We start from the raw sequence: 26858 nt of genomic DNA, 5'->3' as shown, positions 1-26858 counted from the left end.
GTGCATGAATGGGAAAACCTGCTTAGAAGGCCAGTGTTTTGGGATTAGAGGCAGAGATGACCTCTGAAAGGAACAACTGAAGCAGAAATCGTGAAGAGAAACCCGCTACAACCTCCTGAACCTCAAAGTATCAGCCCTGCTGCTGTGCTGACCTCCTTTTCCGTATCGACAGAGAAGCTCTGGACAGGCCGACTTCTTCACTTGGGTTAGTGGGACCAACTAACCCTGAGACAAACTCCGCTTGCTGTGCCTCTCCGTAGCTGCAGAAGCCCAATGCCAGGGGTCGAGTGTCCATAACCGAGTGCAACGTCTGCCGCCGAACAAATCTGGCCAAAAGCTCCAGGAGGCTCCTAAGGACACTCCAGAAGCAGGAAATCCCGATCCAGAGTCCCCTCACTAGAGTCCCAGACTGAGGGAGCAAAGAAAGTCCAACCAGAGTTATTGAATCTGCATCAGCCCTGTTTGCGAGGCGCTGAAACCGCAAAGTGCTGCTGAATCGAAGAGAGCCTGTAGCTGCAGAAGTCCTTCCCGAGTACTTCCGCAGGAGCCCCCCAGACGTACTCCATCTTGTCTCCCTGACTGAGGCTTAGGAACCAGGGTCTGCTTGGCTGTAGCAAGACGACATCCAGCTGGGCAACTTTTCCTCTAACCAGAGGTACTTTTTGGGCTTGGGGGTACTTACCTTCTCGCCTAAAACTGTGCTTTCTCACGTGAGATTCGCACTTGCTTAACTTTCTGAGTTGACTTCAACTCCATTTTGCACAGGCTTAACAGCTTGTGTTTCCACAGTGATTTTCTAAACTCTCTGACTTTGTGAAAGACTGTATCCAAGAAGTGCATCAGAACTATAGAGACTGCCCAGTTGTTTATCTGTCCTGGCTACCTAAAGAAACCTTTCTGAATCCATTGACTTTAGAATTGCTTGTCCTTCAATAGATTGTAATTGTTGAACACTTTACTGCTGAGAAAAGCTTACCTAGATTTCATTGGAGAGTTCAAACTGTTCTCACTTGATAAGAAAGTATGTTCTAAACTTTCTATTTTTCCTTAACCCTTCCTTCCTGAAACTCAGAATCTGAAAAATATATTGGTGTTATATATAAATGCAATACTATCCTTGTTAGTGAAGTCACTTCAGGGTGTAGAAGTAATGTATTTGCATATCCAAAGAGTATTCTCCAATTTTATTATTTTCTTTTTTTTTTTTACAAACATTTTATTCATCATTTAGTGTTTTTCCAAAGTTCAAAAATGTTATTAATCACTGGTAAGAGAAAAATACACTTCCGGAGATGCACAATCCTCAAACAGCCACCAACTCCACCCAACATGCCAACCCAATAAATGAAAACTATATGAAGGTTTAAATCCCAAAAATGTAATCCCTACTGGGCTGCACCTAAAAATTGTAGCCAGATCAATTTTTTGGTGCAACTTTATTGATTTTGATAAGTGATTCCAAAGTTTGCTTGAACTGTTAAAAAAAACAGTTGCCTTTTTAAAGAATGCTTAACTAAAACTTGATCTGTAAATACATATATTTTTATAACAAAACCCTTGAGTGTAAGTGTTATTTGTATATACTGATTTCATCTGTACAGGTCACATACTCCTCTTGAGATAGGCCTGGCTGCTCAGTCACCCTACCAACATGTGTAGTACAGACCTATACCAAAGGTGGGTTACCTAATGCCAAGCAGATAAGTCTTGTGTAGTCTCACGCAGTGTGACTGCACCAATTCTTACCTAACAGTAGTTCCCAGCCCCACCATGTTCGTTTGTGCCAAAGGCCCTGCTGAACTCAATAAAAAAATAATTGAGATTTGGAGCCAATCTGCCCCTCCCCCTGCCTCTGCATAAAGAAGCAGATGCATTCTATGAGTGTGGGAGTTGGATTTTGCAGGACAGGGGCTGTGCCTTATGAAAGTGGCGCGGGAGAAGAGCGGGGGTGCAGGGGGGAGGGAAGAGGTGCAGAGAGGAGGAGGTAAAGGAATGACAGACTAAAGAGTGAAAAATCGAGGAAGTAGTGAAACATGAATCCAGGGGAGATGGGGTGGGGGGGGGGGGGAGTACGGAGTGAAGGGGTGGAAGAAAAAGCAATTTAGAGTGGGAAGAAGAGACCATAGAGTTGGAACAAGAGACCATAGAGTTGGAACAGGGAGACAGTGATATAGGAAAGTTAGCTCAGAAGAAGGTGCCTGAAAAACAAATGCCACAAGAACCACTGAATAAAAGAAATTAAATGGGTGAAAGCCTTAAATGAGGTATAGAAGGAGCCAGTGGCAGTGACAACCGGGAGAGAGCGGCCTGATGAGTGTGGAAAATCAAAGAGGGGTGAGTAAGAGATGCAGAGGGAGGTGAGCTAGATTGAGAACAGCAACACAGTGAGGAATAAGGGAGACCCTTGAAACAGAAGAGAATAAGAGAGCAGGCTGTCCCAGAGTTACCATTCTAGGGCTGGGGCGTGCAACCTGTTGCTCTCCAGATGTTTTGTATGAAGACTTGTAATACCTCCCCCTTGACTGTGCTGACTAGGGCTGATGGGAGTTGTAGTCTTAAACATCTGGAGAGCAAAAGGTTCCAGATCCCATGTCCTAGAGATGTGCCTATCCGTGGAGAAGGCAGGACTCTGAAGGCCTCTGGTCGCCCAACCTGAGGTTAAGTTGAGGAACCCCAGGACACTGAAGAACCTAGTTGTTGGTATGCCATCTCAAGCCCGGACAAGAAAAGACATACAACGTCATGACAAGAATGGCACAACATCCTGTGAAAATATTGGATCATTGAAATCTCAAAGAAATGTCAGCAACACTTTGGCATTCGCCAATAAGACTGATACGTTTTCCCTGTATTGACATCACTGGAACGCCCTAACTTTATGCAGCGATTTGATTCCTTTCTGGACTTTTGATGGTAGATAAAGCCTTCTTGCTTTACATTCCTTGGATAGCTCATCCATTTTGCAGATGCTAGTCATTCTCTAGTTATTTTAGGTTGCACACTTCACCTTACCGTGAAGTGAGGCATGGATACTTTACATACCTTTTTTCTTTTAGGAACATTTCTGTGCTATGTGTCCATAATTCATTTTTGATTACTCAAAACGATCTGTCAGAATGGAAGGCATGCCATTTTAGGTGTGTAATGATTCCTCCCCTTTAATCAATTTGCATCCTATGCCGCTGACCCCTCGTCTGAATTATTACACACATGTAGTGGGAGGGAGGGAGGGAGGGAGGGAGGGAGGGAGGGAGGGAGGGAGGGAGGGAGGGAGGGAGGGAGGGAGGGAGGAAGGAAGGAAGGAAGGAAGGAAGGAAGGAAGGAAGGAAGGAAGGAAGGAAGGAAGGAAGGAAGGAAGGAAGGAAGGAAGGAAGGAAGGAAGGAAGGAAGGAAGGAAGGAAGGAAGGAAGGAAGGAAGAAACAAACAGGGTGGGCAGAACCTGGCAGTGGGCGGGCAGATCCACCCCTCTCACTGCACCTGTTCTGGTACTGGCCTTTCATGGGGCTTCCCATTTCTTGGGGTGAAGGGTTACTGAGTTACCACTGCATGCATTTGATTGTTTTTCGCACTTCCTACACTGCAAGGGGGTAGGACTGCCCTGGTATTGGTTGCCCCCATGATGTGGGGGGTAATTGATTCTCCCCTTGCTTCTCTGGTGTTTTCTAATGCTACCTTATGTTTTCTTCTACAGATGTCCTTGAGGATTTGCCCCTGCAACACCGTATACGGTTCAGAGAGGAGACAAAGGAGATGGTGACCCGCCAGCACCGGCTCTGGTACTGATCAACAGGAGGGGCTTTTAATGGGGGCATGTGCTATTAGACACTGTACCTGGCTACCGGCGTGGTGGGTGGTCTCTGGGTGAATCGACCAACATCTGGTTCTGGTTTAGCCTGAGCCTTTGGGTCCAATATTGGGGTGAGATCTGGGCTCTTTGTATGACGCTGGCAGAGCCTAGTGATGTAGCATCAGTATTGGGTCACCAGATGATGAGCGAGAGAGGGGTAAGGAGTAGTTTGAGGACATGGGGAATCATTGGGTGTACTATTAAAGACTGAGTTTCATAAGTCTGGGCCACAGATGCTACTATCAGTGAAAAGAGTGTCATTGTTCTTCTGCTATGGGACCAAGAGTCGCAGGATTGAGTATTGGGTTGGGATCTAGAGAGGACAGCACTGACTGAATCTGGCATTGGAATTGAAGTGGGAATCCTAGCCCTAGTTTTGGTTCTAGGGTGGGGGCAGCACAGAGTCTTGCAATGCATTCCCTGGATATATTTCTGGGGGCATGGAGGGTTCTGTGGAGCCGATGATTGCCTCTGTTTGGTACATATGTGTCTGGTGCACTGCTTGCAGTGTTAGAGGGAGGTCCGATGGTCTCGGGCGGATGATATATGGTAGTGCAGTCTCGTCAGTGCGGTCACTCGTAAGTGTGAGGTTTGAACTAGCCTGTCTGGCACAAGTAACAGCGGAGTGAACTGCTTGTGAAGGGCTGGAGATCCTGTGGCTCCGATAATGGGATTGGAGTGGGATGTCCTTTGCCCGCGACTGGTGCTTGGAGAGATTAGTCTGCTGTGGTTATCGTTGCAGTGAGGAGTAACGGCACTTCTCTCCAACAGGCCAGTGCTGGGAGAACTCCTGGGTGCAGAAGAATCTCCGAAAATCAGAGGCCCGCCGTGTTACTTCTATCTACTGGTATACATCACCCAAGGTAAGACCTACCTGGATCACTCAGGGTACGACCTTCCCACATCACAAGACCTGCTTACATTACCTTTGGAAAGGCATGCCCATATCACCCAAGGTAAAATCTACCCACATCACGCAGAGTACGAACTTCCCACATTATAAGACCTGCTTAATTACCTGTATAAAGGTATGCCCATATCTCCCGAGGTAGGACCTACTGTCACACTTTGCCTGAAATCTCACCTGTTTATCTTTCAACGTCTTGGACTGGGGGTTTTCCTTCTTTCGGACCGCTCGGGTCTTGTAGAGACACGGTCGCGTATCCTCTGTCGCCAGCGTGCAGGTGAATCCGACCGAGGTGAGTATGCGTTCATTTCCAGGGAGGAACAGCAATAATTCACAGAGTCGCGGAGGAAGGAAGCCAGGAAGGTACCAGGACAAGTACAAGGGCGGTAAGGAATAAGCGCCATGGGCGGCAAGGCCCTAGGAAGGAGAGCGCTGAAAAGACAGCTTAGGGTAAAGGAGGGGCTCACAGAACCTGGAAAGTAAGAGTACGAGCACAAGGAAAGAATGACCACACTTTCTGAAGTTCAGGAAGTTAGCGTTGAGATGCGAAGCGCTGCAGGGATGTGTCTCTTTTCAAGGAACTGGCGAACTCCTGGAAACGCTCGAGCGGTAGTCGCGCAGTAACGTCGGCATGTTGGGTGTACCTTGGAAGGAATGTAGCAATGTCTTATGCACCACGTAGTCCAGAAGGGGCTAAAACATCGAATCATGACAGCATGCGCCCTCTTAAACTGCGATCTCCCGGTTTGCCCGGATGGGTCAAGTGGAACCGTCGTAGCAAGCGAGGGGCATTCATATTAGACATAGGTTGCCATGTTCGTTCACTAGGTGGGTATCCCTTCCATTCCACCAAATATTGTAGGCGACCCCTTATATATCTGGAGTCACAAATCCTGGAAACTTCGAATTCAACCTGTTCATTGTTGAGCACGGGGGTAGGTCGAGGACAGGTCCTAGTGTCTTGTGAATAAGGTTTCAGTAGGGATGTGTGAAAAACAGGGTGATTCCTTTTCCAGGAGTGGGGCAATTGAAGCCTGAAGGCTACAGGGTTGATGATTTCTTTTATCAAAAAGGGGCCATAGAAATGTGGAGCCAACTTGTTAGGTCTTAAATGTCGAGGTAAGAGTCTGGAGGAAAGCCAGACCTCATCACTGATGGCGTATTTTGGACCTGGTCTTCTCCTGGTATCAGCATATCATTTAACATCCAACCTGGCCTTTTCCAAATGTCCTTTCACATCTTTGTGTACTGTGACCAAATGCTCTATCCAGGAATCAACCGATGGAACCGGGGTGGAGTGAGGCAGAACAGTAGGTAAGACAGATGGATTAAATCCTTAGGAGCAAAAGAATGGGCTGGTCTTAATGGCAGAATGGTCGGAGTTATTGTAAGCAAATTCAGCCACAGGAATCAAGACAGACCAATCATCCTGTACCTTGGAGGCAAAGCGTAAATATTGTTAGAGTGTTTGGTTGACTCGTTCGGTAATCCCATTGGTCTGAGGATGATACCCTGAAGACAAGGGGCATTGGATGGCGAACATTTTACACAGGTATTTCCAGAACTGGGAGATGTACTGAGGGCCCCGGTCAGAAATTATCTTAGAAGGGAGGCCATGAAGTCTAAAGATGTGGTTTACAAAAATTCCTGTCATTTCTTGTGCTGAAGGTAACTTTTCCAAGGGAGTGAAATGGGCCTTATGGGAAAACAGGTCGATGGTCACCATTATGATCGTGAAGCCCTTGGAAGGAGGTAGCTCTATGATGAAATCAGTAGCAATAGTCGCCCAGGGTCGGTCCGGTAAGGCAGGCTGGTATAGAAGTCCTGCTGGTTTCTTATTGTCATGCTTATTCTGACTGCAGACTGCGCGAGCTTGGATGTACTTCTTTATATATTCGGTCATTCTGGGCCACCAAAAGTTCCTCTGAATTAATCTGAGAGTTGCTGATATGCCTCGATGTCCTGAATGGAAGGTATCATGGCAGAGTTTTATCTTCAATCTCAGTTCTTGTGTAGGTATCACTATGTTCTTATCCTTAAATAGGTATTTATCTTTAGTCGAGAGTCCCCATCTGTTTGTCTTAAGGTATTCCTTCCAGAGATCCGAAGAAGGTGTTTCTGAGCGAATATTATCCAATAAAGAATTTGCCTGGGCAATAAAGACGGAATCGGGAAACATCTTTGGAAGGGCACATGTTTCCTCCGGTTCATAGTCAGGCTGTCTGGACAGAGCGTCAGCAATAATGTTAGTCACTCCTGGAACATGGTGTATCTGGAACTGATATTGAGCAAATAAAAAGGCCCAGCGAGCCTGATGACTGTTTCTGCACTCCAATGACTGAAGAACTTGCAAATTACGATGATCAGTCCGGACTTGAATCGGATATTTGGCACCCAAGAGCAGATGACGCCATTCGGTAAAAGCCTGTCAGATGGCAAGCAATTCCTTCTCCAACACAGAGTAATGTGTTTCACTGGAATTTAGAATACGAGACAGATGGGCGATGCGATGTTCTTTTTTTGTCTTCCGATTCTTGTTTTAGAACAGCCCCTCTGGTGGAATCTGAGGCATCTGTTTCCATCAGGAAGGGTTTGTTAATGTCCGGTTGAGCCAGGATTGTTCCTTGAGTAAATCTTTGTTTTAACTTGTGGAAGGCAGATTACTGGTGTTTTGTCCAGTTGAAAGGAACGTCTTTCTTTAGTAAAGCAACTGTGGCCTGTACAATAGCAGAAAAGGTAGGAATGAATTTCCGAGAAAAATTGGCAAGACCCAGGAAGGATTGTATTTGTTTTACTGATGTGGGCCTGGGCCACGAGAGGATTGAGTTGACCTTGGCAGGATCAATTTCAATTCCTTGAGGACCTAGGATAAATCCCAGATAGCGAACAGTAGGAATGTGAAATACATTTCGAGGGGATTGGGTCCTCCGACGTATTCCATATCTATGACATGTAATCACCACAGCTGTGCTGCTTCGGAAACTTTTTGTCTGCGTCCTGCGTCGATGACGTTGATGCGCCGTCGTCGAGGACCTCCTCCGACGTCATCCGATGTGATAAGTAGGACGCACGACGCCCATAGCCTCAGTTCCGTTTTTTCCGCGAACGTGTTGCTTCGTGAATCTTGGTTAACGCCTCGACTCTTTGGAGTTCTGTTCTTCTCGGTTCTTCGAACCTGTTTGTTTTGTGAAATTCCTTCGTGTGAAGATGTCTTCTACTTCGTCTTCGACCCCGCGTCCGGGTTTCAAGAAGTGCGGGGAGTGTGGGTCCAAGATCTCGGTGACACTCGCACGACGCCTGCCTCTGGTGCCTCGGGTAGGCCCACGACACGGATGACTGTATCGACTGCCAGTCGCTCACGTCCAAAGCCTTACGCGAACGTAAGAAGAAGTTGTCGGTAGGTCGGGTGTCCAAGCCCCGGAAGTCAAGTCTGCGGGGCTTTCGACGGATGATTCGAGGGGTGACTCTCCGTGTCATCGTCGGAAGTCTTGTGGGTCTCCTTCTAGGAGTCGGTTTCGCCACTCCTCAGCCTCTTCGAGGCATTCTCGGAAGCGCCGACACCGGTCGTCTTCCAGGTCCTCTTCGGAGGACTCTGCCCGGCACGTCGCTTACCCCACCAGCCATGCGACTCCGGAGGAATGGGCTTCCTTCGGGAAGAAAATGCTGGCGATTCTTGAGTCGCAGGGTACTAAGCCGTCCGTGCCCCCGAGTGGGGTCGGTCGTTAGAGGTCGAGAGACACCGCTCGCAAGAGTTGTCGGCACGAGTCACGGGAGAGGTCCCGTTCGAACAAGGAGACTCGTTCTCGACGTACCCGTTCCAGGTCCCGGTCCTCGACGCGTTCGAGACCGTGTGCACCTGTGAGGTCTTCGAGGAAGACATCGAAGTCTGAGGCGTCGAGGGCGTCGACAGGCTTTCTCGAGGCTCCGAGGAAGTCGTCGAAGCCGTCGACGCTCAGGTCGTCGAGGGACACGCTCAGGGCTCCGGCTTCGAGGGCTGTGTGGACGCCGCCAATGCTGGCGGCGCTGCATCTGACGTCGACGCCGATTTCCTCAACGCCGATGCCTGTTCTCTCGACGTCGGCGCTGATTCGCTCGACGCCATCGACGACTTTCGTGTCGGAGGTACACCGTGGCACGGGGGAACCCCCTAGGAAGGCTCTGGTTAAGAGCAAGCACTCTCGGGTGCCTTCTTTTCGCCACCTGGAATATATTTCAGAGGCGGATGAGGATTCTGATGGCCTGGTTCCTAGTCAGGTTCCAGATGAAATTGTCTCGGGCCATAGTCAGTTTGACGATTTGAGGCAGTCACTGCATGATGCCAGTGGACTGGACACCTCTCCGGAGGTGGAGTTTTGTAGGCCTGAGCCTGGCTCTCATGCCGATTCCTCGTACCGGCGCCTTATGGCTAGGGTTTCTGAGTACTTGGGATGGTCTGCTCCCCCAGGGGAGTTTGTGCAGGATGATCTGACGGACATCCTTGATGTTGGTCCCCCAACTGACCCGGTACTGCCGTTCCATATGGCTTTACAGAGAAGGGTGGCGGCGGCTTGGACTGCTCCGGAGAGTCTCCCGGCGGTGGGCAGATCCTTGTCGCGAAAATACCATCCAGCCAGTAGCGACCCCTGCTACTTGACCAGGCACCCCACTCCGGAGAGTTTGGTGGTGCAGGCGGCCACGGCCCCGGCAAATCAGGCGTCGTACCCTACCATCCCGCCTGATGGGGACGACAAACGTTTTGATGGCTGGGCGAAGAAAGTGTTTTCTTCTGGTGGTATGGCGCTTCAGGCGGCCAACTCAATTTGTGCCTTGTCTCGTTTCACACACACTCTGTGGAACTGTGTTGCGTTAGCGGCTGAACATATTCCCGAAGGGGACGAACGGGATGGTTTCCTTGCTATGGTCCAGGATGGTAAGGATGCCATGTGCGAGTCCGTTCAGTCGGGTTTGGACTTAGCTGAATGCGTCAGTAGCTCCATGGCGGCGAGCACCGTGATACGCAGGTTTGCGTGGTTGCGGAAGTCGGGGTTTGCTCCTGATGTGCAGTCCCGGCTCTTCAACATGCCCTTTGACGGTGAACACCTTTTTGGCAGCAAGGCTGACGAGAGCCTTGAGAGGTTGCAGACCTCAAAAGCTGCAGCGAAGTCCTTGGGCGCTGCAGTTCGCCAACCTCCGCCTTTTCGTCCTAGGGGACAGCAGTGAATGGGTGGTTCGCTATTACTCGTCCTTCAGTAAAGCCAGAGGAGCTGGCAGTCAAAGAGGCCAACGCAGGGGTACCAGAGGTGGACGACAGGGTACCCGTGGTGCCAAGGCCGCTCGGGCAGTTGCCTCTTTGCCCTCAGGTAACGCCGCAGCCGCTCCCACTCAGTCATGAGGCCATGTCCCATGGTTCGCCGGTTGGGGGAAGGCTGGCGCAGCATCTTGTAGAGTGGCAAGCCATTACTTCAGATGTGTGGGTTCTGGAGATCATAACCCACAGCTACTGTCTTCCCTTTCGGCACAGGCCTCGCGACAATCCACCGGGGAACCTCTCTTTGCAGAGTCCGGATCCGCTCCTTGCGCAGGAAATTCAAGCCCTGCTGGAGAAAGGCGCCATAGAACTGGTGCCTGTAGCAGAGAGGACCAAGGGATGGTATTCCCCTTATTTTTTGATTTCAAAGAAAGACTGGGGATCGAGACCCATCATGGACTTGCACGGTTTGAACAAACTCCTCAGGAAGGACAAGTTCAAGATGGTTACTCTCTCTCAAGTCCTCCAGGCCCTTCAGCTTCAGGACTGGTTGGTGTCACTCGACCTCAAGGATGCTTACTTCCATGTGCCGATCCATCCCAAGCACAAGAAGTACCTGAGGTTCGCGGTTGGCGACTCACACTTTCAGTTTCGGGTCCTGCCGTTCGGATTGACCTCCGCCCCGAGGGTTTTCACCAAGCTCATGGTGGTGGTGGCAGCGCATCTCAGGCAAGGGGGGATTCACGTCTACCCCTACCTGGATGATTGGTTGATCAGGGGGAGCTCTCCCGAGCAAGTCCTGGATCATCTGTCCGTCACCTGCCACTCCCTTCACAGGCTGGGCTTCTCCCTCAATTTAAAGAAGTCCCATTTGACGCCAACACAGCGGCTCCAGTACATCGGTGCAGTGCTCGACACTTCCCTGGGGCAGTGTTTTCCTCCCCAGGTGAGGGCTCTTCACATTCAGCAGATGGTGCACAAGTTTCAGCATGCCCAGACGCTCCCAGCGTTCGAGTTCTTGAGGTTGCTCGGCCTCATGACATCATGCATTCTTCTGGTGCCAGAGGCTCGCCTGCGGATGAGATCTTTGCAGTGGGCACTCAAGACGCAATGGTCGCAGTCCTCCGGCAGGATGTCGGACCCGGTTCAGGTGCCGCCCTCGGTCGCCCGGGACCTTCTGTGGTGGGCCGTCGAAGACAACTTGATGAATGGGTCTCCGTTTTGGCTTCCCTGGCCGGAGGTGACGGTCATGACGGATGCATCCCTCACGGGATGGGGAGCTCATGCCAACGGGCTGACAGTCAGCGGTCGTTGGTCTCCGTCTGAGTCCAGACTCCATATCAATCTGTTGGAGCTGAGGGCCATCAGACTAGCCCTGAAGGCTTTTCTGCCGACTGTGCGAGGAAAGAGTGTCCTTATCCTGACGGACAACACAGTGGCCATGCACTACCTCAACAAAAAGGGGGGGGCAGGGTCACTTCCTCTGTGCAGGGAGGCGATGCAGCTCGAGTTCTGGGCCATCCAGCAGGAAGTTTCGATCTCGGCAGTTCATCTGGCCAGAGACGAAAACGTGACGGCGGACGCTCTGAGCAGGCAGAGCGCGATCTCTCACGAGTGGGAGTTGGCTCAGGAGATTCTCCTTGAGATCTTCGCCCTTTGGGAGACCCCTCAAGTGGATCTCTTCGCCTCCAGTGTCAACCGGAAGTGCGAAAGGTTTTGCTCGCGGGAATTTCCTCCAAAAGGAGCCTTTGGAGACGCGTTTGTGGTGGAGTGGTCATTCCCGCTGCTGTACGCGTTTCCTCCAGTCCCCGTCATCCCGCAAGTGCTGCGGAGGTTACAGAAGTTCGGTTCCCGGATGATCCTCATTGCTCCGGTGTGGATTCGGAGGACGTGGTACCCGGACCTTCTCGACTTGTCCATCTGCCCTCCATGTCGTCTTCCTTACCGAGACGATCTGCTCTCACGGGAGGCGGGTCAGGTTCTCCATCCAGAGGTCAGATCCCTCAACCTTCACGCTTGGCTTCTGAAAGGTTGAGGTATAAGGATTGGGACCTCCCTGAAGACGTGATGGAGGTGTTGCTTTCGGCCCGAAGGCCAGCTACAAAGTCTCTGTGCCGTTGGCGTAAGTTCTGCGACTGGTGCAGAGTTCAGAATGTGGATCCTTTTGCATGTGACATCCCCATGGTTCTGTCCTTTTTACTTTCTTTGGCCCACAGGGGCTTGCAAGTGGGTACCATTAAACGTTACCTGGCGGCGCTGTCCATCTTTAAGCGCTCGTCTGAAGAGTGTTCTTACTTTAAAATCCCTTTAATTTCAGTTTCTGAAAGGGCTCACTAATGTGTTCCCTCCGTCACCTTTCCTGGTGCCCGGTTGGGATTTAAACCTTGTTCTTAAGTTTCTTATGGGTGCTCCGTTTGAGCCTTTACATTCTTGCCCTTTGATGCTGTTAACTCCGTAAACTGTGTTTTTAGTTGCGGTTACTTCCGCTCGCAGAGTGAGTGAGTTACAGGCACTTTCAGTTAAGCCACCCTTCACTATATTTCACAAGGACAGGGTTGTCCTTAGAGTTCGTCCTTCTTTTCTTCCGAAGGTAGTGACAGAATTTCATTTGGCCCAGAAGGTTGTTCTTCCGGCATTCTATCCTCCTCCGCATCCTGGTAAGGAAGAGGAGAGGCTCCATAGGCTCGATCCTAGGAGAGCTTTAAGCTTCTATGTTTCACACATGTCCCGGGTCAGAGTGGACGATCAACTCTTTATTGGTTACGCTGGAAAGCGTTTGGGGCAAGCTGTGACAAAACAGACTTTGTCTCGCTGGATTATTTTAGCCATCTCGGAGTGTTACCGCTTGGCGGGTAAGGACCCACCGGCTGGCTTGCGGGCCCATTCTACCAGGGGTATGGCTGCATCTACTGCCCTGCAGAGGGGTGTTCCTATTGGCAACATCTGTGATGCAGCCACCTGGGCTTCAGTACATACATTTGTACGTCACTATTCCCTCGATTTCATCCGAGGACAGGATCTGGCCTTTGGCAAGGCGGTCCTTTGCTCTGCTATTTGATTGGCTATTCTAAATTTTGATTCTAATTCTTTCCCTCCTCCTTGCTCTGGTACTGCTTTGGGAGTCTGTCATAGATATGGAATACGTCGGAGGACCCAATCCCCTCGAAGAACAAGTTACTTTCTTACCTGGTAACGTTCTTTCGATGGGATGGTCCGACGACGTATTCCATATCGCTCCCGCCCTGCCTTCCCCGCTGCTGAATTTCTTTTGCGATTGCAGCTTACGTTCCGCAAGGCTTTGTGTCTGACTGGCAGTTGACTAATGTCACACGTTCTGGGGGAATAAACTACAACTGAGGCTACGGGCGTCGTGCGTCCTACTTATCACATCGGATGACGTCGGACGTCGGAGGAGGTCCTCGACGGCGCATCGACGCAGGACGCAGACGCCGAAAAAAGTTTCCGAAGCAGCACAGCTGTGGTGATTACATGTCATAGATATGGAATACGTCGTCGGACCATCCCATCGAAAGAATGTTACCAGGTAAGAAAGTAACTTGTTCTTCTCTGGTTTGGCGAGTAGGTTATTCTCTCGTAAACCTTGTAGGACCAGAGACACATGTTCTTGGTGTATTGCGAGATTCTTGGAATAGATTAGGATGTCGTCCAGATAAATGATGACAAAGAGGAACAGCATGTCTGAGAATATTCTGTCCATGAACCGTTGAAACACTGCTGGGGCATTAGATAAACCGAATGACATTGACCAATCATGGTCAAGGAATATGCCCATTGCTCCGCAGTCTACCAGGGCCCGGACGGGATAAATTTCATTTTTGGTGATTGACAGAGACACTTGAAGAATCACCAGGCTGTTTGTGGGTTGACTGGGTTTGCTTGGAGAAGACTTGGAGCACAAATCTTTCTCCCGAAGCTGGGCTCCATTCAAGATCGGGAGCTGGCGTTTCCCGAACACCTGGTAGGAGCTATTGGGCAATTTCTCACTAGGTGTTTGTCAGATGCACAATACATACAAAGTCCTGTATCAATTCTATGAGTCCTTTCTTGTGAAGAAATGGGCCCCCGTAAGGAGCCAAGTTGCATTGGTTCAGGGTCCGGCTGGGGACTAGAAACCGTCTCCTTACGACTGGTATAATCCAAGGGGGCTTTTGCTGGCAAGGAACGTGTATTTTTCTTTTCAGACTTCCTTTCCTGGTTCCGGAAATCAATTTGCAAGTACAGGTCCAGCAAAGCGTGGAAAGAGCTTGGACGGGCTACCCGGGCGAGTTCATCCTTGATTTTGTCGTTCAGCCCACAGCGAAACAGTGTCCTGTTCCTCCTTGGCCAATTGTTTGAAACTGGTGACATATGACAACATATCCTGAGAACCCTGTTGAAACTCCAGTAACTTCTCTTGGGCACGGTAAACCTGTTCAGGTCGATCAAACATAGTTTTAAAGGCATCTACAAATCCTTCATAGTTGTCCAGGAGTGGGTCCCCTGCATTAACTAAGGGCGTTGCCCAGGCCAAGGTGTTTCCCGAAAAAAGTGGGAGATGCTCTGGGTGTTGAGAAATAGTAAGGTTTGAAGGTAAAATGCACTAAACATGAGTCGAGGAAGGAACGCAATGCCTTGGTGGTTCCATCATATTTGTCCACAGTACCCCCTACTATGGCACTTTCTTGGAAAGCCGAATCCCTGGAGCGCACGAGTTGTTTCAATGCTGCATTTTCGGCCTTGAGTTCTGTACTTCAGTAGTCAGTTCTTCAATACCTCTCATGAGGTCTTGAACGGCTGCTTCCATGGTAGAATCAATATTCAATCCTTGGCCTCTCAAACTGTCACACTTTGCCTTAAATCTCACCTGTTTATCTTTCGACATCTTGGACTGGGGTTTTTCCTTCTTCTGGACAGCTCGGGTCTGGTACAGACACGGTCGCGTATCCTGCGTCACCAGCGTACAGGTGAATCCGACCAAGGTGAGTATGCATTCAGTTCCAGGGAGGAACAGCAATAATTTGCAGAGTCCCGGGAGGAAGGAAGCCAGGAAGGAACCAGGACAAGTACAAGGGCGGTAAGGAATAAGCGCCACGGGCGGCAAGGCCCTAGGAACGAGAGCGCTGAAAAGACAGTTTAGGGTAGAGGAGGGGCTCACAGAACCTGGAAAGTAAAAGTATGAGCACAAGGAAAGTACAACCACACTTGCCGAAGTTTGGGAAGTTAGCGTTGAGACGTGAAGCACCGTGGGGGCGTCTCTTTTCAAGGAACTGGCAAACTCCTAGAAACGCTAGAGCGGTAGTCACCCACTAACGTCAGCCATGTTGTGAGTACCTTGGAAGGAATGTAGCAATGTGTTATGGACCACGTAGTACAGAAGGGGCTAAAATGTTGAATGACACCTACCCACATCACACAGGGTACGGCCTTCCGACATCACAAGACCTGCTTAAGTTACCTGTAGAAAGACATGCTCACATCACCCGAGGTAAGCCCTACCTGCATCACTCGGGCTAAGACCTTGCCACATCACAAGACTGTCTTACATTACCTGTAGAAAGGCATGCCCACATCACCCAAGGTAAGATCTACCCACATCACAAGGCCTGCTTAATTACCTGTAGAAAGGCACGCCCACATTACCCAAGGTAAGACCTACCTGCATTACTCGGGGTACAGCCAGTCCCACATCACAAGTCCCGCTTATATTACCTGTAGAATAGCATGCTCACCTCAACCAAGCTACGACCTTCCCACATCACAAGACCTGCTTACATTACCTGTATAAAGGTATGCCCATATCTCCTAAGGAATGACCTACCCACATCACGCATGGTACGGCCTTCCCACATCACAAAACCTGTTACCTGTAGAAAGGCATGCCCACATCACCCAAGGTAAGACCTACCCACATCACCCAAGATACAACCTTCCCACATCACAAGACCCGCTTACATTACCTGTAGAAAGTCATGCCCATATCTGCCGAGGTAAGCCCATTACACTATTCACATTGCCCAGTAAAACACCCGCCCATATCTCCCAGGATAACCGCTCCCACCCTGGGTCAGCCACATCGCCCACTGTAAAACCTGCCTGTCCCACCATCCCCCAGTAGAAGAGCTGCCCAAATCACCCACTGTGGAAACGCCTCGTCACACTATCCCCATCACCCAGTAGAACAGCTGTCCATATCACCCAGGAAAACCTCCCCACCCTGGTTCTGCAACATTGCCCACTTCAACACCTGCTCATATCATCCACAGTAAAATCTGCCCATCGCACTACTCACATCACCCAGTAGTACAGCTGTCCAGACCACCCAACTAGTAGCCCCCACCCTGTGTCTGCCACATCGCCCACCTCGAGCTGCCCAAATTACCCACTGTGAAACCTACCCAAATGCTGTCAGCTTTGAGCAGGCAGATAGTAAGGGCCTGCAAACACATTAATGCTGTGGGTAACCTACACATATTCACTCAGTCCCTCCTAGCTGTTCATCCAGTAATGTCCATTCTGATTTGCAGCAGCATCTTTGATTCAGTACTGTGGCCTGCCCTCACAGAGCCACTATCCATGAACCTCATTCTTTTCTCGCTCTCTCGCTCTCTCGCTCTCTCGCTCTCTCTCTCTCTCTCTCTCGGTCTTGGTTGCGCTCTAAACAAGTTGAGGTGAATTCCCTCTGTTTCATCTGACTCATTCTTTTTATATTGTAGAAGGTCCTGGCTTGCCTGCTGCCGCTGAGAGCTATGCCTCCACAGTCCCCGAGACCTGTGCATCTGATGGCATGGACTGTACTTCTATGGATTGTCCCCGGGCAGCGGGTATGGCGCTGGCCACTGCCATGATCCAGGGTGTGCTCAAAGGCTCCCCAGTTACACTAATCGTTGCAGGCTCCAACTTGTACCTGCTGGAAGAGACGCACCAATGGATGTATTCTCTGTCCCACGTTTCTGAAGCCACCAGCTCATACAGCGATCCATCCGGGGGAGAAGCATGCGTGAAGGAGAAGCAGTCCATCAGCTGCATCAGTTCTGTTCACCTCTTCCGGACGGCCGATTGCCATTTGCAGATCCGTCTCTATGATGAGGTCAGTATTGCCGTGTGACTTGGTCATGTGCAGTGCTGCATATAGCGTGTTCCCCAATGCCTCAATTCCCCCAGGTGTGAGGTGTAGGGGGAGATCTGAAAAATCCATGCAAGAGTGCGCACAAGATACAGTGAGTCTGCTTGGGAGTCCTGGTGTTTGGGGGCGGGGGAGTGAACGAGGATCTTGGGTACAAGGCTTTGGGTTACCTGGGTTAGAGGGCTCTTTAGTCTTATCCTTAGATCAGTGAAAGCTTTGATACTGATACCGGACACTTTGGAATTGTGGATATAGTGGGCTCTAGAGTAGAGCAAAAGTAGAGTGCATATCCACGGGCTGATGTTAGGTTAGAGCAACAGTTTGGGGGAGCGGGAGCTTGGTTTGTGCTGGAGTTTGGAGCATGTAGGAGCTTGTGTGTGTAGCGGTATCTTGGATGGAATTAACAAATACGTTTATTTACTGTTTGTCTTGATTGTTTCATGCAAGCATTACAAACCATTAAAGGCACCTTGGAAAAGGAAAAAACACCAAGTGTCTTAATAGGTTAGCACAGTTGCATGCAGACCATTGTAGTGGTCGACACAGGGGCAGTGCCAGGTTACAGAAATGACACAGCGTGCATGTAAGGGTGCAGGTTCTTTATTCTTCTGCATCTCAGTGCGGTCTCAGGATTACAGATAGGAGAAGACTCCTAGATGACATATAAGGGACAGCAATGCACCGGCACCCACCACCCAGGCAGTCACCTTCCAACGGACTCCTGGAGAACACTTGGTTCACAAGATGCAGCCTGGGTTCTGACAATGACCTCAGCCATGACATCACACACTAGGCCCAAACCACAACCCCCGTTCCCCTCAAGGGACACAGGCCAAGCCACACATCAAGGCATCTAATGAAGAAGACAACCAGCGCCCTGCACTGACTTGCACACAATATCCCAGACGCCCACGGGAAAGGTCTCAATACACAAAACATGCCTCCGTAGTATGCACCACACAGGCACACAAGGTTACCTTGTGGTGAAATTGAAAGGCATGGTCTAGTAAAAAAATTTATTTAAAAAATAGATAGGCAACATAAAAAAACATACTAGCATTCTCTTTTTTAAAACTTCCCATGTAAAATTTTGAGCTATTCAAGCTCAAAATTCGCAAAAGCAAGCACATGGGCGCATCCATTTTGTGAAATGGATGCCCTCCTGTGCTGGCTTTTGCTTTTGCGGCACTAATGAAGGAAAAGCCAGCCAGCTGTAGTAAACAAAAGCTACCGCTGGGTGGCTTTCCCTTCATTAGTGCTGTACGCGGAGGACGGGGACCGGAGACCAGAGCAGGAAAGCTGCAGCTGAATCTCGATAAGTACTATTTATTTTTTTTTTAAAATAAGCACTAGCTGTGTTTTTTTTTCTAAGTTTTCCGGGCTGGAGGAGCCCAGAAAACTAAGAAATAAACCCGCAGCTTTAAAAACGTTGTATTTATGTTTGCGGTCGCTTTTGAAGCGACCGCAAACATAAATACAACGTTATTGTGTTGGAAAACGCTGCGGTTTTTCTTTCTGAGTTACTCAGGCTCCTCCGGCTCGGAGGAGCCCGAGAAACTCGGAAAGAAAAACCGCAGCGTTTTCCAACACAACCGCGTTTTGTGTTTCTGCCTGCTGTGGCTATCACTTTGGTTCTCCGGAGAACTCCAAATGGGAAATGCTAAATGCTGCGTTGTTTCTGCCTAAATCTGCTTTCCCATTTGGGGCTGCCCGAGAGCCCCAAATGGGAAAGCAGATTCAGGCAGAAACAACGCGGTTGTTTTCCGCAATGCTTCGTTGTTTCTGCCTGAATCTGCTTTCCCATTTGGGGCTGCCCGAGAGCCCCAAATGGGAAAGCAGATTCAGGCAGAAACACAACGCGGTTGTGTTGGAAAACGCTGCGGTTTTTCCTTTCCGAGTTTCTCAGGCTCCTCCGAGCCAGAGGAGCCTGAGAAACTTGGAAAGAAAAACCGCAGCGTTTTCAAACACAATAACGTTGTATTTGTTTGCGGTCGCTTCAAAAGCGACCGCAAACATAAATGCAACTTTTTTAAAGCTGCGGTTTTATTTCTAAGTTTTCCGGGCTCCTCCAGCCCGGAAAACTTAGAAAAAAAAACGCAGCTAGTGCTTATTTTTTTAAAAAATAAATAGCACTTACCGAGATTCAGCTGCAGCTTTCCTGCTCTGGTCTCCGGTCCCCGTCCTCCGCGTACAGCACTAATGAAGGGAAAGCCACCCAGCGGTAGCTTTTGTTTACTACAGCTGGCTGGCTTTTCCTTCATTAGTGCCGCAAAAGCCAGCACAGGAGGGCATCCATTTCACAAAATGGATGCGCCCATGTGCTTGCTTTTGCCAATTTTGAGCTTGAATAGCTCAAAAATGTACATAGGAAGTTTTAAAAAAGAGAATGCTAGTATTTTTTTTTTTTTTATGTTGCCTATCTATTTTTTAAATAAAATGTTTTACTAGACCATGCCTTTAACATGGGACTCACCCCTAGATCTCACCAGAAATTACTAAGCAAATACTGACTTACAATGGAGCAATAACTCACTCCCCGAAAAATATAGAATTACAGCGCCTGCCGACCTAACAGTGTGACAACACCCTAACTAAACTAGAAGTGGATAGGCTGAAAGAGCAAAGGCAGAAATGAGAGAAAATAATAATGGTGGTGCAACAACCACTAAAACTTCCCGCACCGCTCCCAACTTGCAACCAAAGACATCACAGAAAGTGCAATAAAACCCTTCCACCAACACAATGTTCAACATACCACATAATAACACTCTGCGTCGCAGAGTGTGACCATCTGATATTGTTCTGTTCACAAAAGACTGGGAGAGACGACCATCCAACACACCAAAACAGGCAACAAATAGTGGATGTTACCAGCATGAAACCTTAACATCCACACAACCACAAGTGGATGAAATCCCTTAGGAAATAATATTTTGCGTGGGGAGCTTGGATGAGTGCCCCCAAGCGGGCGGGGCTTGGATGCGTGCCCCAGAAAGGGTCTGGGGGGCTTGGATGCATGCCCCAGATCGCGGGCAGAGCTTGGATGGGTGCCTCCGAGTGGGGGGGGGGTGCTTGGATGTGTGCCCCGTAGCCGGGGGGGAGCTTGGATGCTAGTCCACGAGCGGGCGAGGAGGTCTGGAATGCGTGCCCCTGGGTGTGGGGGTGCTTGGATGCGTGCCGCCGCAGAGGGGAGGGGGAAGCTTGGAAGCATGGCCTGAGCGAAGGGAACTTGAATGTGGGCCTCTGCACGGGGTTGGAGCTTGGGTGTGTGCACACAAGCAGAAAGAGCATGGTGTGGGCTCTCGAGCAGGGAGGTCCGGTGGGCTTGAATGTAAGCGCCTGGGCGGGGAGAGCATGGTGAGAGTCTTGGAGCCGGATAATTGTGGAAAAGTGCAGCATGCTTTTACATAACCCCATTCTTGAGTCTCCTGGAGACTTGCGTCATTATACCGTGGTCTGTATGTTGGTTATAAGAATTTTGGTGCCATCAGCAAAGGGGGAGTCTCTGTAATTGGACCCTTACAACGTAGAGAGAAGCTGTTGGGAGGATGTTCTAAAGTCACTGTACCTTTTGGTTCTCCCTGGCCAGGCTAAGGGAGCTTTGGTCCCCCTTGAATGTCCCCTGATCGTCTAGGGTAGTTGTGGTCAAGCAGCCAAGACGCAACTCTTCAGGTTATGTGGGGTATCAGAAACACAAAACAGACAAAGGAAAAGCATAGGAAAACATACTTTTTCTATCAGGTGCTCCCCTGCTCCTGCAGGACTAACAAAGACAGCATTGCCTTCGCTGCACCAGCCCTGGCTGATTTCCGCAATCACTTCTTTGCCACTGGCTCTCTTTACTGCTACTTGGCTAACTAACGCCCTATCTCCATTTCCCCCTTCCTCGGTAAACCCTTAGAGAAGCTGTTCATCTCCCAGCTGATTCACCACACTGAATCTTTTGGTTGTCTCCACAACCACCTGTCTGGCTTCAGAGCATCCAGAGGCATAGAAACTGCACTCACTCCTGAATACCCCTGATGACTTGCTCTCAAATCCCGTTTCCAACTCTACTTCTGTTCTCATCCTTCTTGACCTTTCCTCTACCTTTGATACGGTCAATCATGCCACCCTTATAAATCGGCTCTCTGATACTTTTGGCATCACAGACCTGGCACTGGACTGGTTGACCTCCTTCCTCTCTGACTGACCATCCCAGGTTCAACTGGGGCCTTTTCTCCCCCCCATCACACACTCTACCTGCGGCGTTCCTTGGGGCTCTATCCTCTCACTGTGGCTCTTCAACATCTACATTGCCCCTCTAGCACATTTGATCTCTGCCTTCTCTCCTCACTTCCAGTGTTATGCGGACGACGCACAGCTCTCCCTCAAGCTTCACTCCACTGCACCCTCTTCTGCCTCCCTCATTCCTGACTGCCTGACTGCTATTCAGGCATGGTGTGCTGCTAATGATCTCTGCCTTAATGCCAGTAAGGCTGAGATCCTTCTCATTTGGACCTCCGCTCCCTCCTTCCCTCCTATGCTCTGGCTGCCCTCCATGAGCCCCCTCACCCTCTTGTGAGGCAAAAAACCTTTGTGTCCTCTTCGACTCCTCTCTCTCCTCAAATCGGGGACTTTGCCAAGATGGCCCACTTTCATCTGCTCCTCCTCAGGGGCATTCTCCCTTTCCTCACCTTCCCCCATAAATGCATGTCTCCAGAGCTCTGGTCCTCTGGACTGCTGCAATATCCTCTTCCTAAATCCTCCCTTCGCCCCCTTCAAGTAATCTAGACTAGGACTGTGAGACTTATCCTTGGCCTCAAGCCCAGGGACTGCATCTCTCAGGCCCTGAAATCTCTCCACTGACTCCAGGTTGTTGCGAGGATCAAGTTCAAAACCCACTGCATCATCCACAAGGCTTTCTGGGTCCCGGGGCCCTGCTGCATCAAACTCTCTCTCCCTAAATACCTCCCTCCTAGAGCCCTTTGGTCTTCTAGCTCCAACTCTCTGTAGATCAGACGCTTTTCCAAGCAGAGAATGGGGTTGGATCTCTCTCTTCCGCAGTAGCCTTCCTCTGGAATGGCCCCTCTGCCCCTCTCAGGCTTGAGCCGGATCTGCTTGAGTTCCGGAAGCTTCTCAAGACTCTCCTCTTCTTCCTTCCCTCTCCCCCTCACTCCTAACAACCCCCTCTGCCGCATTTGACTGGCTGCCTGGTTTCCTTTTGATTCATACAGGGCACCAGGCGCTCCTCGCTCAGTCTACCACAGCACCTCGGTCTACCCTTGGCACCCCCACAAATCTGCATATGCCCTACTGGGCTCCCTCCCCCCCTGTACTAATCTGGCGGGGCCTGCACCCCTACTGAGCTCATCCAGCCCTTTCCTCGCACTTGGTATGTGGTTCTTCATTCCCTGTTCTCCCTGCTTTCCGCTGGCACTTGTCCACCTTGCCTCCCCTTAGCACTCGCCTTTGCCCAGGGAAACTCCAACCCCCCAGCTCTTAAACGCTCCCCACTCCACCTGCCCACCTCTCCGAATTCATGGTCACGTCACCAGTGACTATCCGACCCCAGTTGGTTCTGCTTCTCGTCTCCTTCTCACTCCGAACTATCAATGTTCATCATCGCTGGCCTTCAGCAGTTTTGGATTTCATGGATTCCGCTTTTGGTGGCGACTCTTCCTCCCGCTGGTGATACATTTCCCGGGGACCTCCCCTGCGTCAGTCTGCGATCCTCTTGCTCGCTTTATCATCGGGAGTAACAAGTGTTCCTCCTTGAATCCACACGTCACAGTGGAATGCTGATTTCCCCAAAGAGAGAGCTGCATAGTTTAACTTTCTCTTCCACCAGGTTGTGGTAGTTTAAAGTATTTGATATTTGAGACAGTCCCAAATATGCTATCATGTGCCTTGGTTCAGACCGTACCTCACAGGAATGGCTCTCCTTGTCCCCTAAGGAGGAGTCTCTTCCTCTGAGGTCCCACTTGCCTTGATCACTAGGGAGGGTGTTGCAGAGCGGGCACACCTCCCTGGCCGCACAGGGACAGGGGTAAGGCTCCCTCTTGGGGAGAAGTGACGAGTTCCCTCGATTCGTCACACCTTTTACCACCAGAGCCTTGGAGTTTATGCAACAGATCTTGAAAGGTTTTCATCAGTGAATGGGGTGAGGGCCGGGGGCAGAGGAGAGAAATTAAAGTATTGGTGACATACTCACATGTTCAAGTGCCTAGCAGCAGTTTTAAGAGATCGGGTCAAAGCTAGCGGACCTGTGAAGATGGCATTACCCCCATGCAGGTAATAATACAAGACCACAGAACAATAATATGAGGAAGGTAAAGAAAAGATTTTTATCTCGCGTGGAAGAGTAAATTGTACAAGTCACGGGTGAGACCAGCAAGAGATAGGAATTTTAAAGTTAAGATTTGAATAAAGAGTAAAACTAAGAGACTTCAGAGGACACCAGGGTAGGAGTAATACAGAGGAAAGAGGGGTAAACGCCTCTTTGAAACATGCTGTTAAGCTTGAAATGGAAGAAACCAAAAGAAGTTCAGTCTGTATGGTTTGTTTTAATTCATCCTTTATAGCGTGCTTAAAACTGGAGACCAGTCTCTAAATGTGCAGGACCGGGATTTGAACGTGTGTTGCTCTGCGTTGTCTTGCTTCCAAGACAAACTTGTTGCCTCTGAGCTATCCCTCCAGGCCAGGCACAGTTGGCATTGAATCCTCAATGACATTGGGGATTGGGTTGGCAGCTTCTTCAATTACAGGGTTTGTCACTAGGTTCAGCTTTTGCTCAAAGACCAAGGTATGGATGAATAGAACACTTGGGAGGGGCGTGCCTTCTCTGCTCCAAATCAAAAGGATGCATTCCTTTGGCAGCCACCAATTCATTGATTGTTGCCAAACTCAAGCTTTTAGCCCATTTGTATTATGCATGATGGCCTGCCACCAAGCAGCAGGGCCCACACAATGTAATGCACATGGAGTAGTGTACTGCAAGCCACCTTTTGTGGCAACATAACCCAGAGAAGCCAAAAGACTTTCAGGTTCATCTACAGGATTTGTGTTCCCCATGAGTTATTAAGAAAAAGTAGTTAACCAGTCAGGGCAAAATAGAAACATTCAGGGGCCTGTCACCAGAGCTGCAGTTTAGGACTTCCAAACTCGCATGAGCTCACAATTCCTTTAGCGTTGACCATATTATCATATTCCTTTCTCGCATTGCACTAAACTTTAGAATTGATCAACTCGTCCTATATTTTTGGGAGTTTGCCGATGACGAAGTTTGTTCAACTTCAGCACTGCAAACCACTGCTCGAGACTCAACGACGGAGGCGATACTAGATCATTTTAAAGTTTTGGTGCATTTGGGATCTCTGCTTCGTATTGGAAGGATTGCTCATAGTTTAATCGTAGCGGGTTGATCTTATTAAACACCTTATTGGGAGACCGGGGTAGGCGCAGTAAGGTACCTACCATAGGGTTAGGGGGAGCAGCTTGCCACTCCACAGGACTCCACAGTTCTGGAAACCGGGACTTCAAAGCTGCAGCTTTTTCAGGAGGGCCCTGCGGCTGGGAGAAAATATCCCGGCCGCTCAGTTCTCTAGTTCTTCAGAGGCAGTTTTCACACTTCCTTTGTGTCAATTAATGCCCTGCTAATGGGCAACAGTTGAATGGCCACCCCCTCCCTATTCGAGCAATTGCTCAAGGGACCTGCTCACCTTCTGCAGCCGGGTACCAGCAGGACAAAATGCAGATGAGAAAAGGCATCTTCATAGGGGCGCCACAATTACTGCTGTAAACAGTTTCCTTTGTTAGCAGTTACTTACCAAATCTGTTTACTACCCATACATTTCAAATGAGTAACGAAATAAAGCTCCTTTTAAAGGTTAATTTGTATCCCTTATCTAGCTTGAATGGAAAAAAGGTGGGCAGGGAGGAGAGGACGCTACCCGATAGTACCCCTGTGGTTGGTACTCAGCTGGTGGATCTCATGGGGAGGGAAGCCCCATATAGGATTAGTGACGACCCTGGGAGACCTTGATATCCCCATGGCCCACCTTACCTTGACCCATCTTCCTCACCAACCCCCTACAACACCACCCTTAGTGTTACTGTTTCACCTCCCAAAATGGCTGGCGCAACTCGGCATGAGAGTGAGGTTCTCGGTTGCTAGGCAACCTTACACAACATTACCCAGGCTGCCCCACTGGCAGGCGGAAGCCGGCAGCGGATGAAGGCCAGGATAAAGGCCTTCACCCGTTTGCCTCGTGAGTCTCCCACTGCCATCTCCCTCGTGTGCCACCAACTGACCCACTCTGCAGCTACAGCCACGACGATCCGATCCACTTGGATCCACAATCCTTTGCCCCAGTGGCCCGTGCCCAAGCAGGGATTTACCTTCACTTTGACCCGAGTTCCGGATCACCCCTCAGACATCCGATCCCACGGCGCGCTGCTGTCTGACTTCCCAAAATGGCCGGCGCAACATGGCATGAGAGTGAGGCTCTCGTGAGCTAGGCAACCTTACACAACATTACACAGGCCGCCCCACCGACAGGCGGAAGCTGGCGGTGGATTAAGGTCAGGATAAAGGCCTTCACCCCTGTTTGCCCCTGTTCGCTTTGGTTTGTGAGGCAATACAGCTACCCCGAGCCAACGCAATGGAGAGTCCCTGCAACCCACCCGGAGCAGTCACCACTCTACAGCACCAAGGTGAGCTACAACCAACACCCAGCAAGCTAATCTCCACATGGCCACATCATGCTTACCATCCCTCGCATAGCAACAGACGTGCACACTCTACAATCGCGGATCTACACTGTACCTCAGTCCAGCAACCCTGTCTCTCTTAAATACTGCAACAAACATGCTGGCGCTAGGTTGCCTCCACCAGCCCACCATCTGCATACCTGCCCCTCGAACAGAAGATTTAGCACGAACTATACGCCAATGCCTGAAAAGGAGACCTGTGCAATATATGATGCACGCATACCGTATTAAGTGTCACACTCTAACAATACCTATGTTGCTACTATGTCCTCACTCATGCCCTATGACATTATGCCTAACACTAATACCAATGATGTCTGTGCTGCCACACTCATACTTCATGATTCCAATGTTGTTTCTGATGCCGCACTCTCACCCAATGATGCCAATGTCTGTGATGCTTCACTTATGCCCCATGACATAATGCTTAACAAGGATGCCAATGAGTCTGTGCTGCCGCACTCTCACTCCATGATGCCAATGTCTGTGATGCTTCACTTATGCCCCATGACGTAATGCTTAACAAGGATGCCAATGAGTCTGTGCTGCCGCACTCTCACTCCATGATGCCAATGTCTGTGATGCTTCACTTATGCCCCATGACGTAATGCTTAACAAGGATGCCAATGTGTCTGTGCTGCCACACTCTCACTCCATGATGCCAATGATGTTTGTGTTGCCGCACTCTTACCCCTTGATGTCAATGATACTTATGATGCACATACTCCCCTTGATGCAACACCAAGTATCAAAATCAACACTGATACCACAGCTGCACACCCGCCCCATGATGTTGGGTCCCCTAGATCGACCACAAATGCCACCACCACCGCATGCATGCCCCTTATCGCCCCTGCTACCACTAAAGCCAAAAGCCCCCTATATAGCCGGCCCCTAAAATGCTCACTGATTAACGCACGCTCTATTAATGCCCATGCCTTAGATATTCATGACCTCATTTCCTCCCAAGACCTTGATATCCTTATGATAACCGGGTCATGG

At 49.8% G+C, this 26858-nt stretch overlaps 1 protein-coding gene across 5 annotated transcripts in view; it reads left to right on the top strand.

The window, feature by feature from the left end:
- The window catches only part of STK11IP (serine/threonine kinase 11 interacting protein), a 771273-nt gene that overhangs the window by 675440 nt on the left and 68975 nt on the right, over window positions 1-26858 (top strand). For all 5 annotated transcript variants that reach the window (XM_069616954.1, XM_069616950.1, XM_069616952.1 and 2 more), the window contains exons 23-25: window positions 3693-3777; window positions 4620-4711; window positions 16696-17069. In XM_069616954.1, the coding sequence (XP_069473055.1) occupies window positions 3693-3777; window positions 4620-4711; window positions 16696-17069 (551 nt within the window). The remainder of the gene's footprint in view (window positions 1-3692; window positions 3778-4619; window positions 4712-16695; window positions 17070-26858) is intronic.

This window comes from Ambystoma mexicanum, chromosome 9, assembly GCF_040938575.1.
Source record: "Ambystoma mexicanum isolate Mex_15411 chromosome 9, UKY_AmexF1_1, whole genome shotgun sequence".
Lineage (NCBI taxonomy): Eukaryota > Metazoa > Chordata > Amphibia > Caudata > Ambystomatidae > Ambystoma > Ambystoma mexicanum.
The sequence above is the reverse complement of the archived record's forward strand: the minus strand, read 5'-3'. Positions and strand labels throughout refer to the sequence as shown.